Source organism: Typopeltis vanoorti, chromosome 8 (genome assembly GCF_054136105.1).
Source record: "Typopeltis vanoorti isolate ZY-2024b chromosome 8, IOZ_Tvanoo_1.0, whole genome shotgun sequence".
NCBI lineage: Eukaryota > Metazoa > Arthropoda > Arachnida > Uropygi > Thelyphonidae > Typopeltis > Typopeltis vanoorti.
The window spans coordinates 91,049,113-91,064,011 of NC_143556.1; the positions used below are offsets into that span (position 1 = coordinate 91,049,113).

Sequence of the window (14,899 nt, forward strand, 5' to 3'; positions counted from 1 at the left end):
AAAATTAAAAAAAAACATCAATCTGATTTAAATACTTTGAGCAAATTATGCTTACTGTGCTTCCAGTGAGAATCCAACCAAGACCACAAAACAGGAGAGCTTCTAACAAACCAACAATATACGTATACTGCCAGCCATCTTTCCATATACAGGCACATGCAAAATATACTGTCACTGTGCAATTTAAAGCTACGGCCACAGAAAACACTAAAAACCATATCCTATATATTGAAATAAAAGTAAATAGTATTAAAACAAGCAGTAGATTTTTTAAAACTCTTCAACATAAATGCACATAAATAACTCGGCAATATTCAGAATATTCTGAAATTTTCATTCAGTTCCAACAGTAGATAAAGAGAAAATAGCAAGGCTCCTATAGTAATTGAGCTGCCCTCATATGACAATCTAAAGGCACAAAATTAAGTTTTACTAATTTAAAAATTATTATATTAGAAAGAGAATTAATTTGACATACCTAGATGCATATTTTTTGAAGGTAGGGATGACATATTATTTAGTAAAGAACTTTATGACTGAGACAAAATAGTATGAGATTTGAAGGGTGGGGGGGGGGAGAAGATGGTGAAAAACAAATGCTCACTTATTCATTCTTTGCTTTCTACATTTTTTTTCCCAAATCTCATGCTATTTCAGTTAATTTTTATCCTCGACTATCCAACCTTCCATCACATCTACAAAACATGGATGCAAAGTATATATTAAAACACTGAAGTAACATGAATAAGTATAAGATACCACTTAAAATTATAATAACGGAATTAACTCATGTAAAATATTTATTAGTAGAATTTTTGCCTGAGTATCACAGGCATCTTCAGTACATGTAAAAAGGCTAATTAAACAATAACTGACAATTCCAAAGGGAATTGTCAGTTACTGTTTATATTTACTCACGTAAATAATATTTTACGTGAGTTAATTCCATTATAATAATTTTAAGTAATATGTCTACTCACAGTATTTTCGTACTGAAACATAAGTGTAAGATAGTTATATTTTACCTACATCGATATTTGAGTGACCAAAACTTCTATCTTGTTGAGATATATTGAAAATATATTCTCTCTATTTGTCCACATGGCTGAAGTACATTAGACTCACTCTTCCTCCACCCTCAACACTCAGAATCTATATACAATACAGTCTTTCTAATGGCCCTTTCTTTTGATACAGAAAATCAACTCATGCAGGCATAAAAGAAATTTTCCCCAACAATATGCTATTATTAAAAACACTGGCTAGCTAACAAACAGAGCCTGTCTAATCAGATAGTCTCATAGCTAAACCCAACCACATTATTTACTATTCCAATAGCTTTGATTCCAACTTAATCCTTCCTCCATCCCACAAACTTTTAAATAAACAGATTACAGTAATGCTATTATTATTTCCTATATCCTGAGTACCTCAGATAAAGTAAAGAGTACTTGAAAGAAATATTATCCCTCTACTGTTTTCAAACTCCATATAAAACTGGTTTTCCTTATCTAGCTCTGCAAAATTCCTGTTCTCTCTCTCTCTCTGCTCCCTTCCTTACACCTGCAATATTATGGATCAAAAGTTCTTGGATTCCTCAAAATTATGGCGAAAAAGTGGATTTCACTCCACTATATACACACACATATAAGGGCTCCAGATTCTTTCCAGCCACTGAAATTTCCTCACCTTCCCTTCAAGAAGTCAGGTGTCTTCAAGATTTGCTGTTCATATGAAAGTTATTATGTTGGTCACACGTGGGTTTCCAGAGAAATCTGCATATCAGAACATTTGAAAGATACCAAAAAGAAAACTCAAATATTATTATTATTATTGCATGACACCTCCAAGGAGTCTAAAAACTCATGGAGGGAGGACACTTGTCTACAACTCTGTCTCCACTATTCAATTCACCAACTACCATCATCATCTACACCAGTGCCATCTACTGCCAACCATCACTACTAGTATTTTCACAGAAAATCACAAACATCTATGCCCATGGCAGGATTTGAACTCACAGTATTTCGGCTGGAGAGTGGATACCCTAACCACTCGGCCAACCAGGTCACCAAAAGGCTTAGTAAAACATTCCTCTAGAATTGAACTTACAATGCTCTCTCTCTTCAGGCGATCTAGCACTGTAGAAGACACTACCACTGAGCTACACAGCCATATATAGTTAAAATATAAATTAAATATAGTTATTATTATTATTATAATTACGGCTATTTTGCCTGCTTCAGTTTAGGAGTGCCCCTGTTTAAATGTCATTGGCTATTTACTCATGGATTCTTAGGGCATTGTAGATGTAAATTTACCAAAAAGTATATGTAGCATAAGGAAGAGAAATTGACACATACCTTTTTCTGGGTGTTGCAGCTTTTCTTCTTTCTGCGATGTCCAAAAACTACTGAGTGTGTGTGGGGGGGTAGTCAATTTGGGAGAATTAAAATAGAAAAACCCGGGTTTTTTCAGTAATATATATATAAACATATATATTATATTATTATATTATATAGGGTAGAAAATGGTGAAAGGGCTGATTTTTTATATAGGAAGGGGAAAAGGGGGTTGACGGGGTGCTGTCCGTTTCGACTATTCTTGGTCGTCATCTGAACACATTAGGAAAGTGGATGTCATGTCGGGTAGGTGCTTCTGTTTTTGAAGTGTTAGTGTTATCGCCTATTGGTCGGGGTTGTGACCTCAATTTTATGTTGTGAAGCTTCCAAACCTCGGAGATTATGTAGGGCCTGTGTAGGTTGATAGAGTTCGTGTCACATTTTATGGCTATTGTTTCCGATATTCTAAGCATTGTTTCATTGTCTTGTCTGTCTACTATGATGGTCTTGTCGATCTGCAGGATGTGTTTTTGTTCAAGGGTGTGAACAGCTATTTCCGTTTTTCCTGTGCTTTGTATTCAATTTTTCTTTTTGATGTTGCGTTTTTTAGTGTTTAAATGTTCTGGAATAGGGATGTTACAATCACGGAAGTGTTCTTGTAGTCTTGCCCATAAAGACCTGATGGTGGAACCTGTGTAGGTGATATCACAGTCTTTTTGGCAGGGAAATTTATAGACTACATTGTGATGTTCAAATATTTCTTTCTGTATGTGAGGTTTGGTGGGTTTTAGGAGATTTGCCAGTTTTTGGTTTGTGGTGAATACCAGTTTGTAGTCAGTATGTTTGAAGATGTATTTATAGGCTTTGTATGTGTTTTGGGTGTATGGTAGTTTGATAATTTGTGTTGGGAAGTTCATTTTGGTACTTGGGTTGTTTTGGCGGTTTTTTGCCGTCCTGTTTGCGTAGTTAATCAGTTGTGTGGGATAGTTGTTTATATATTCCAATATAAACATACGTGCACAAGTTCACGTGGAGAGAAGACAAAGGAAATAAGAAAGCCTCACTGACTATTTGATAGTGATATCATTGTGTTGGTTCAGAATACAAGTGTACAGAAGAACTGAAATTGGAAATAACCATCACTTAATTTTAAGTAGGATAAAACCGAATAGCACATTGAAAAGAAAAAAGTACGTAAAAAAAAAAGTTTTAAAAATAATTAAAGTTGAGCAGCTTAAAGAAAGAATGAAATAGTTCAGAAACAAGAACCAAACCTTGAAGTCGTGGTGGCAAACTCTGAAGAAAAAAAAACACTGATTCAGCTAGGGAGGTATGTGGTAAAGTTGTCTGCATGGATAAAAAAAATAAGGAAACCTTGGTGGAAACAAGATGTTAAAAAAGCAGTTCTGAATAATAATAATAAGTAGTAGTAAACATACTGAAAGTTCTTAGCAAATAAGTCAGCAAATGCTCTAAAAGAATACAGCGAAAAGTGTTAAGAGAACTAAGCATGTTAAAAGTAGCCAAACAAGTCATGGGAGACTTCGTCAAAATCATAGAAAATAAATATCAGGAAGGTTGCAAAATGTTCTGGAGGCTATTGAAGAAGCTGAAAAATGGAAGAAAGAGTACTATAAAAGGTATCAAAGGTGATAACGGTGAAATGAAAACTGAAGATAAGGATATCCTAGATGTCTGGAGTAATTACTTTGAAAGACTATTAATCACGTCACCGTCAATATGGATAAAATACACCACTCCTCTACACTTCATATCCATCATATATTTCAATGTAATATCAATGATATTACAATTTTAATATGCACTTCGCATCCATGGTAACCTGGACATATATATATGTCTTGGCCGATTAGGTGGTTAAATGAAACAAACACTGACAGAACTATAGTAGAAAATTTTCAAGAGGAATAACAGATATTTAAGGTGGAAAAGCCATCAAAAATTTGAAATGTGGAAAGGCAGCTAGAGTAGATGATATTCGACCAGCAATGCTCATATATGGAGGTATAAAATTTTACAGTGGCTACACTGCCTAATTCAGAGGACCTGGACAAAAGGTCAAATTCCAGATCATTGGAGTAAAAGTTTTATAGTACCCATCTATAAAAAAAAAGGGGGGGGGAGATAAAGCTGAAAGAATTACAGAGAAATTTCTCTACTAAGTGTTCCAAGGTAAGATTTATGCAAGCATACCTGAAAAGAGGCTGAGAAAAATTGTGGAAGAGAAACTGGGAGAACAAGCTGGATCCAGCCAAATAGAGGTTGTAAGGATCAGATTTTCACTCCACAACAAATAGTTGAGAAATTATGGGAATATGACAAGGATCCATACTTAGTTTTGTAGATCTGGAAAGGGCATACAACATGGTGTCTAGGGAAATTTTTTTCAAAAAGACTACAATTATATGGGGTAAATGGAGAATTATACAGGGCTATACATTAAGTCTATAATTAAGTTGTAAATCAGCAGTTAGAAATGAAGGTGGTTTGATGGAAGGTAATGGGAAGATCGTTTGATGGAAGAAAATACAGGAAGATGATTTCAGTCAAGAAAGGGTTTATGTGGAAATACAAAGCTGGCAATTATGAAAAACATGGAAGTAACTTGGAGCAGTGCCAAAGCATAAGAAACCACATGGAATGAATGTCATTAGTGCATGGAAAGTGGTCAAGGATTGTTTCAGCGAGGCAGTATCAGACGGCATACCCATGGTCAGGAGGATAAACCAAGTAGGGATTAAGTGAATGACTAGCAATATAAAGCAGGAGCTGCAAAAAAGAAAGAACTGTGGAAGGAATGTAAACCACAAGGTGATCACAGTATGCACATGAGCAGTATAAAGCACAAGCAAGAATGGTAACTAGTATGGTAAGGAAGGCTAACTCAGATTTCGAGAGAAAATTAGCTAAGCAGGTTAAAGTAAATCTAATCCCCCCCCCCATATAGCAAGTAAGAGAAAGAATGATTATGGAACTTTACTCAATGTGGATGGTATGAAAGTGACAGAAGCAGAAGAAATAGTTCAGTTACTATGTGATCATTTTGCAAGGGTATATCATCCAAGCGTGATTTGGCAGTTACTGAGGTGACAGAAACTGATGTGAGCATTGAGGTAGATGAACTGGAGTTACTCAGTACACTGAAAAATATCAATGTGAATACAGCAGTGAGCCTGGACAGTATATCTGCTCATATGCTATGAGAATATGCAAATGAACTGGCAGTGCCTCTGATGAAGTTGTTTAATCTGAGTTTCAGCACTAGCAAGGCACCAAGGGAGTAGAAAGAGGATAAGGTAGTTCTATTACATAAAGGTGGCTCCAAGACAGAAGTAGTAAATTACAGACCAATTAGTATCTCTAGAGTGGTGGTTGAAGTATTAGAAAAGCTGATTAAAAGTAAAACTCAAGAATAGGTGGATAGGAATATGATAGTTTCTAGTGAGCAGCATGGCTATGTGAAAGGTAGGTTCTACCTTTTACATAATCATGCCACCCTCATTTCATAATAAGGTGACGCAGAATTGGACAAAGGAAATGACTACTCCATGATACTGCTGGACTTTGCAAAGGCATTTGACAAAAGAATACCACATGGAAAAGTTTTACATAAGTTGAATCAAATGGGAATGGATATATGAAGCTGGTGGCATGGATATGGAGTGTGCCAGGACTCTGTACTAGGACCACTACTCTCTAATTTCTATATTAACAGTACAGCAGATATGAAAGATTGGGGGGGGGGGGGATATTCAGCTGTTTGCCAATGATCCAAAACAAGGGAAAGCAATAGTTGATAAAGGTGATGTAGATATCTTACAACATGAGTTAAATAAATCAGCAGTGTGGCCAAAGGAAAATTATTGTCAATTCAATGTTATAAATTGTTAGATAAAACATATGAAAAAAAAAAAAAAAAGTAAAATGCAAATGAGGTAGTGGAGAGGATTCAAAGACGAGTGATCAAGCTGGTTTGTGGAATGTTCCTATGAGAATAGATTGAGGGTGTGTGGGTTGCAGAGTTTAATTGACAGGCAGAGGAGAGGGGATATGACAGGAACTTATAAGTTACTAAAGGGATGCTATAAGATTGACATAGAAGAAATTTTTCAATACATAGGAAGTATGGGGAAAACAAGGGGTCATATTTGGAAGCTGTCTAAGAGTGTGGTTAGTAAGATTGTGTAGACTAGATTCTTTTCTTGGAGAGTGGAATGAACTGCCCATGGTGGTTGTGAGCATCCTAACAGTGAATAGGTTTAAGGAAATGTATGATAGGTATTGTGTTAATGAATAGAGTGGGTCTAATGGAATGAGTCTTTTGACTCCATGAAGTACTCATAAATAATAATAATGATGTAAAATCAGGTGTAAGACAAAGATGCACATTGTCTTTATTCTTATTCATCATCTACATTGATCACATTATGAAAGAAAGTGGCATTAAACCTGAAATATTAGAATTGGAGATATTTAGATCTTTGCTTTATGTAGAGAATGTTGTACCTAAACACATTGAGTGCAAGTCCCCAGGACTCTAACTAAACTGAATAACAACTGTGTAACAAACAAATTGTAACATGAAAATCAGCAATAAGAAGACCAAAACTATGAAAATAAACAGGAACATAAAAAATTTCAGCTGCATTCTGAATGGAGAGCCTATAGAACAAGTAAAAAATTTCAGCTATTTAGGCACAATTTTTAGTGAAGATGACAAGTTAAATCTGGAAATAGACAACAGAATAAAGCAGGCCAGTATGCTAGGGAGCCAGCTGGATTTAGATGGAAAAAGAGAGAAATTAGCCTAAACACTAAACTGGCCATGTACAAGACAGTTCAAACCAGTTTTAAGGCCATGTTCAAACCAGTTTTAAGTTATGGATTGAAAAGTTGGGTTAGAAATAAAGCACTTGATCAAAGATTAGAGATTGCAGATATAAGAGTTCTTAGAAAAACTAGCAGCCTGAACAGATGCAATGGCAGAATCATATTAAAAATGAATACCTCAGAAAGGAACTTGACATTGTTTACATTCATGAATGATAGTGCAAGGCTAATCTAAGATGGAAGAGGTAATAGAATGGGAGAGGAAAGGTTAGTAAAACAAGTGTTTGATGCCAAGATAGCAGGGAAAAAACCCAGAGGAAAAATACGGTCTAAGTGGATTGATTCAATCAGAAGTGCCTTAGAGAACAAAATGTTAGATATGACAATATTGGAATGCTGACAGGTATTATTAATCTCCTATCTGTTGATAGGAGATTAATAATAACATGTAGTTAATCATGTAGTGCTGTCATGATAGCCTGAACATCCCTTGATGGTACATATCAAAAAATTGATTATGAGCTAGCTGAAGTCCTAAGACAAGAACAGCTTTAATGTAGGGCTACTAGATTTTCAAAAAAAAATGGACATTTTGAATTTTTCGGCAATTAAAAAAAGGGACAAAAATGGGACACTTCTGGTATGCTCTACATAAAAAAAGGAATAACATAATTATAATTACAGTACACAGGACTGAAATGTGCATTACAATTATGGAGTATCAGCATTATCATTATTATTATATTTATGAATATAATAAAAATGATAGAAATAATGAAGACATTATTTCTTCCAAAATTATTTTTTTCTTTCAAGATGCACTCATAAAAGTCAATATACGAAATGTCAAAGTGGTTCTTGATCACAATTATTGCTTTCACAGTCTTGGTGTTGAAGCAGTTTCTTTTCATCAGACCACAAAGAACAAATGTGGCAAATGGCAGGATGTTTTTTTCTTGGAGCACCTTAAACACATCACACAACTTTTTGTTCACTTCAGCGTTTGTATCCTTCCATTCTTCCATCTTGGAGTTCACAATATTATTTATATGGCTGACTTCAAATTATTCATCTTCATCAACAATATTGAATATTTTGCTGTCAACATCACTGGTTGCTTTTAGGCTGCTTGCAACTTCAGCTCAAGTTAGTGGAGTTTGCAACTTAATCCAGTAAAATGCTTTCAAAGGCTGGAAATGATAAGTCCATATTCAAGGAAAGTAACATAAAATAAATTTGTAGTGTCTAAAAATTATTTTTCATCAGAGATGCTCTCATCTTTGAACTCTGAAATAATTGATGACATTTTAAATGTTTGAAAGTTCTCAGCTTTCCTATTTATAATTTTCTGTCTGAGCAATTCCAATTCTTCTTCCACTTCAGTTGCCAAAATATTTTCCCTTTCTATTTTCATTATTGTTGCTGAGAATATTTTCAGCTGGCTTTGCATGAAATGGAATCAAAGTATTGATTGTTGGTTACTGAAAATGATTTTAATAATGCAAGGCATTTATTTTGTGATAAAAAATAAGATCTGAGTCCATCATACATGTCAATAATCCTATTCACAGCTGGTAACCATCTTGTTTGTACACTACTTGGAACACGCTTGTATTCAATTTCTGTAAATGCCCAGAAATTCTTCCATTCCTCTACTCTCACAATGTAAATGTGGAAATACTGAAATATTTTATTTACAATTTTTTCGTTATCAATGGGCAAAATATCGGCACTATTATGAACACCATGAGCAGCACAGCCAATAGCATGAATGTTCATTTTTAACCCTCGAGTCTTGAAAATACATTGTTGGAACCACCTCGTGTATCCACTGAAGTTGGTGTTGCAGTTATCTACAGAAAATGAAATAATTTTCTCAGTCAGATGCTGTTTCTGCAAAATATCCAAAATATGATTTGCAAGAAGTTCTGCTGTTTCTCCTATTATGCTTTGAAAATCTATCACTTTAACCTGAATACCTTTATTTGGGATGAAGTGCCTAACAAGGACAGGCACCAACTTCAAATCTCTGTGGTTTGATGTGTCTACCATAACTGACACATATTTGGCTTGTTTCAATTCAATTGCTATTTCTTGCATTGCATAAGGTGCTAGGACATTCACTAAAATCGATTGACACTTTGTTTGCCCACATGTCAATTTCTTTTGAAATAAATTTCTCACTATTGCAGAGGTGCAGTCCATTGACCTCAAAGAAAGGTTATGTTTCGCTGCATGAAATGCAAACAAACCTTCTTGAGCTGCAAGACATTTACTTTCGTCAGTTAATTTCCCTTTTGAATTTTTCGGGAAAAATGATGTAACATCTTGACTTGAACTGCAAGCAGTGGCTGCCAATTTATGTTTTTGCTTTGTCAAATGCTGTTTTATATCAGAATGGCCTCCATGTTCAATTGAAAAAAAATGAACGACACACAGTACATTTCAACTTGTTTGTTGTTTCATAATCTTTCAAGAAGGGATATTCTTCTTTTAAATCCCAAGTGAAACTGCACTTCCTTTTCAGCATGATAAAATCTGGATGAAATATTACCACTCCCAATATATACTTGCTTTAACTTTCACAATTACTAACAGACCAGCATCTTCTTTCACTATGCCTTATCCCATGTTAAACGGGGTCTTTAACCTTCCTCTTCCAAATTCTCTGGTCCAGGGCATCCTTCGGACTCCATCCTTTCTCCCTAAGATCATCTGTCACCTTATCCCTCCACCTGAGCTTGGGCCTGCCTCTTTTCCTCCTTCCCTCCGACTCCATATATGCCACTTGTTTACCAACATACTCCTCACCCTTCCTCTCTACATGTCCGAACCACCTCAGCCTACTTTCTTGTATCTTCTTGCCAATTGGTCCCACCTTAACCGTCCCTCTGATGTAGTCATTCCTTATCCTGTCCTTCTTTGTCACACCACTCATCCATCTCAACATCCGCATCTACGCTACCTCCATCTTCCTCTCCTGTGCCTTTGTTATAGGCCACGTCTCTGCACCATGGAGCATCACCGGTCTCACCACCATCTTATACAGCTTTCCTTTCATCTTACAACTCACTCTCTTGTCGCACAGGAGCCTGCTCATCTTCCTCCAATTCATCCAGCTGCATGTTATTCGGTGCTGTATTTCCTCATCCAAGTCACCATTCCTCTTGACAACCGACCCAAGGTACTTGAATTTCTTCCTTGAAATTAGCCTTTCACCCTGAAGTTGTATGACTATATCCTCGTCACTCCCCGTTGACATATATTCAGTCTTCTCCCGGTTAATTCTCATGCCTCTCTCCTCCAATACCTTTCTCCACTCTTCCAGGGTATTTTCAAGCTTCTCTCGGGATGATTCGCATAGAACAATGTCGTCGGCAAACAGCATGCTCTATGGTGCCTCCTTCTTGACATCCTCCACTAGTACATCCATGACCAGGTCAAAGAGGTAGGGGGCTCAGAACTGACCTTTCGTGTAGCTCTACGACAATTGGGAAACCCTTCTGTCATGCCAACACTAGACCTGACCTGAGTTTCTGTTCCGACACCCCCCCCTTCTTCCTCATATGCCTCCATACCTCCTGCCTGGCCACTCTGTTGTATGCCTTTTCCAGGTCTATAAACACCACGTGCAGCTCCACTTGCATCTCTCTATATTTCTCCATCAATCGCCTTAGTGCAAATATCGCATCTGTTGTCCCTCTTCCTGGCATAAATCCAAACTGCTCCTCACCAATTTTCATTTCCTGCCATATCCTCCCTTCAATTACTCTTTCCCATATCTTCAATGTGTGTGACATCAGCTTGATCCCTTATAGTTGCCACAGTCTTGAACATCTCCTCTTCCTTTGTAGATTGGGACGAGAATACTTTTCCTCCATTCCTCTGGTATCTTTTCCTGTTGGGCTATTTTCCTCATCAGATCCCATAACATATCCATGCCCTCACTGCCCAAACTTTTCCACACTTCGCCAGGTATCTGGTCTGCCCCCACAGCCTTTCCAGTCTTCATTTTTCTCAGTACCGAATCCACTTCCTCTCTACTTATGTCTTGCACCGGTCTCTCGTTTGCCTCTCCATCCTCACACCTCTCTCTCAGATTCTCCTCATTTAGTAGTTTACGGAAATATTCTTTCCATCTTCCTCTGATTTTGTCCTCCTGAGGCATCCTTTATCTGTAGACTGATGTTATGTCTTTCGAATCCTTATCTCTGGCTAACAGACCAGCATAAGAAACACAAAACAATGGTATGGTAGACAAAGTAACCTTGTTACCACCCAGATGCAGCAGTGCTGCAACTGTTTGCAGTATTTTCGTCCTATCGCAAAGAGAGTGCGTTCATAATGGTTGATAATCATTGTAGCATGCATGTTTTCGATCGCAAGCTATCACATATCACCAGCAGAGACATCATCCTTTCCATATTTGAACATGCAAGAATGAAGGTGTGACGAATTCAAAAAAAAAAAGGACTAAAGTTAATAAAAAGGGACAATTAGCATTGTGTTAACAGCCTAATTTATGCTACCAATGAACACATAAAACATGCTCATTAACTCTTCAGTTAACAGATCATATCTCATGATACAAATGCCTTTTATTTCTTTTCTCCCATATATAATGAATCCCTACCTGACTAGCAACTTCATTTCATTTTTGATTGGTAACTATTATATCAGCATGGAATAACCAGCATTTTCTGACACTGCATAGGAAACTCCTAAAAAGATTCTTTTAGATTTCTATATGATATGATCAAGCTAAACAATACTTTGAATCAATCACCATGATCATTTGTATTTTTTTTTATTGTATTCAAACTATCATAATAATAAAATACAAACCTGTTATACAATCCAACACAATTATAGATATATGGGCAATGATGATCAAAATGTTGCACACAGCGATTACAGACTCGACAGTGTTTAGCTCTCAGTGGGCGAACAGTTCTACATGTATGGCACAACCGTGTTATCGGGCTACGTTTCATTTTCCATTTATCTAATGTTGCCATTTCACGAACAGTTTTATGATATTCATCAGTATTCACAGGCAAAAATCCTGGATCCATATTGTGTGCAGTTAACAGACTTATCCACATTACTGCATTGATAAAAAGGAAAAACCAGTGAGTAGCTGGCATGTCTCCCCATGTCAAAGGCACACACTACATGGGAAAAATAAACAGATTCTTTTATCATCACACGGTAACATAAATGGGACATTAAATCAGTTGAAATATAAAGTTAAGTAAATGTAAAATAACATAATATTTAAATTTACTGTCTTTCAAAGTGACACATTTAAGAGATATTAAAATTAATTTAATATTAGATAACAAAATGTGAGGAATTAATTCATTACTACATATATTATTAATGTCAGAACAAAGACATTTAAGAGGAAAGGCCAAGGGCAAGAGCAGAGAAAAGGTGGCAGACTATATAAATCTGATAATAAAAATAAACTAGATTACAATAAAACTGTAGCCATTCCATATATTAAAGGAATATTATTATTATTAAGAGAGACCTCCAGGGTGTCAGGGACTCATCGAGGAGGCCACATACTACACGCACCAGCTATCATACTTATTCTTAAATCCATTCACACTGCTCATACATACCACATCCAAGGACAATCTATTACAATCTTGCACCACCCTATGAGAGAAAAATCAAGCCCCTCGCTACCTTTTTAGCAGCATTCATTCTTAACTTCCAAGGATGACCTCCTGTCCTTTCCCTATCCTCCATAAAATGAAAAATTCCATCAACTGAAATCCTGTATGACCCATTCAGAAGTTCGTACATCTCAATTATATTGCCACTCTTTCTCCTGTTTGCTAGTATCTGCAATATACAAATTCTCAATTTGTCTTTATAATCAGTATTCCACAATCCTGATATAACTTTTAACACGCTCCTTTGCACTCTCTCTCCACTATATCAGAATCAAACCCAAAACAAGGAGACCAGACCTGTGCATTGCAATATTATCTTTTGAGTTGTGTTTGCAATCTTTGCTACATGGCCACTGAACTTCAACTTGCTATCTACTAACACTCCAGGATCCCTGACCGGATCAGTTTCTTCTAGCATAATCCCACCAATATAATACGACATTGGTTATCTAATCATGACAAAGTGATGATGACTTTACATTTACTGACATTGAACCCGACATCTATTTTCATATGTCCACAATTCCAGCCTATTCAAATCATTCTGCAAGTACCACATATCAGAAAGCATTCCTGATTATCCACATATCTTTGCATCATTAGTAAATAGCTGTATGTTGCTTGTCAAATCCTTCCCAATATCATTAATGTACAGATTGAATAACAGTGGATCAAGGATTGATTCTTGTGGTACACCTTAAGTCTTTGCAGACTCACATCCCCCCATACCACTTTTTGATATTTGTCAGTCAGCCATCTTTTTATTATTATTATTATTATTATTTGACACCTCCAGGGAGTCCAAAGACTCATCGAGGGAGGGCACCTACCCCACAACTCTCCATCTACAACTACCCGCAATCCACCAACTACATCTCCCACCCACCACTCCCACTAGTATTTTCAGGGACAATCACAAACATCCAAGCCCACGGCGGGATTCGAACCTGCAGCCTTTTGGCTAGAGAGCAGATACGCTAACCACTCGGCCAACCTGCTGAGTGGCCAGCTAATACTTTATAATATATAAATTGGAATTCTCCAATTTATGCAAATTGCCATGCTGTATTCTGTCAAAAGCCTTAGCAAAATCCAAAAGTATCATGGTGTATACATTCCCCTTGTCTACTTAAATGGTAATATTATTACAGAATATGAGCAAGTGAATAAAACATGACCTTCCTTTAGTGAACCATGCTGTTCATTGCAAAAAAAGTTTCAACCCATTTCTGAATGTGAGCCTTAACCAATTGTTCCAAAATCTTCACCACCATTCCCGAGATATCAAATGGTTGATAGTTGGATACATCATTCTTTGCCCCACAATTGTGCAATGGGATTACCATGTAGAATCTTCCTTGTTCTGAGACTCAAATTATATAGCCAGGAAGGAAGAGCCATTGCAACTGAACATGCTGATAATCCATCAGTCCCTATTGCTGAATTCCTATTCAGTTTGTGCTACAGCTTTAATACCTCCTCTTCAGATGAAGTAGCAGTGAACTCAATGTTGCATACACCAGGTTGATAGCTTTTAGCAAAATGTGCACTCATCAGTTGAACAACTTCTGCACGTCACCCTCACACTATCTACTTTCAGAAGAGTTCTTCTTTCATATTTGTTCTTTCTTTTACTTGCAGCATATAGACAGAATTCTTGTGGGTTGTCTTTAACTTGCAGAGCCAGATTCTTTTCATACTCAGACTTAACTTTCCATACAACAGTTGCGATTCTTCTGGCCTGCTGCTTATAATTCTCATAATGGACATTATCCTTATGCAAACAGTATTCCTTCCACATCATCAGTTTTTTATGCACATCCATTTGACTCCTACCCTATTTATTCTTCAAACTTTCAAGACACATTCTGATATTGTATCATTTAAGTATTTTTTAAATGCTTCCCATACCCTGTCAATATTCTTCCCATCCAGCAACCGATACCATTCTGCTGAACTAGGTATACTCCTCAGTTGGTCATAATTTTCTGCTTTGTAACCATTTCTGAATGGAACATT

At 36.5% G+C, this 14,899-nt stretch overlaps 1 protein-coding gene across 1 annotated transcript in view; it reads right to left on the bottom strand.

The window, feature by feature from the left end:
• The window catches only part of LOC150104188 (uncharacterized), a 220,812-nt gene that overhangs the window by 11,162 nt on the left and 194,751 nt on the right, over positions 1 to 14,899 (bottom strand). Inside the window, exons 11-12 of the mRNA XM_090396422.1 lie at positions 12,039 to 12,364; positions 56 to 221 (exon numbers count right to left, since the gene is read on the bottom strand). Coding sequence (XP_090252548.1) covers positions 56 to 221; positions 12,039 to 12,364 — 492 coding nt within the window. The remainder of the gene's footprint in view (positions 1 to 55; positions 222 to 12,038; positions 12,365 to 14,899) is intronic.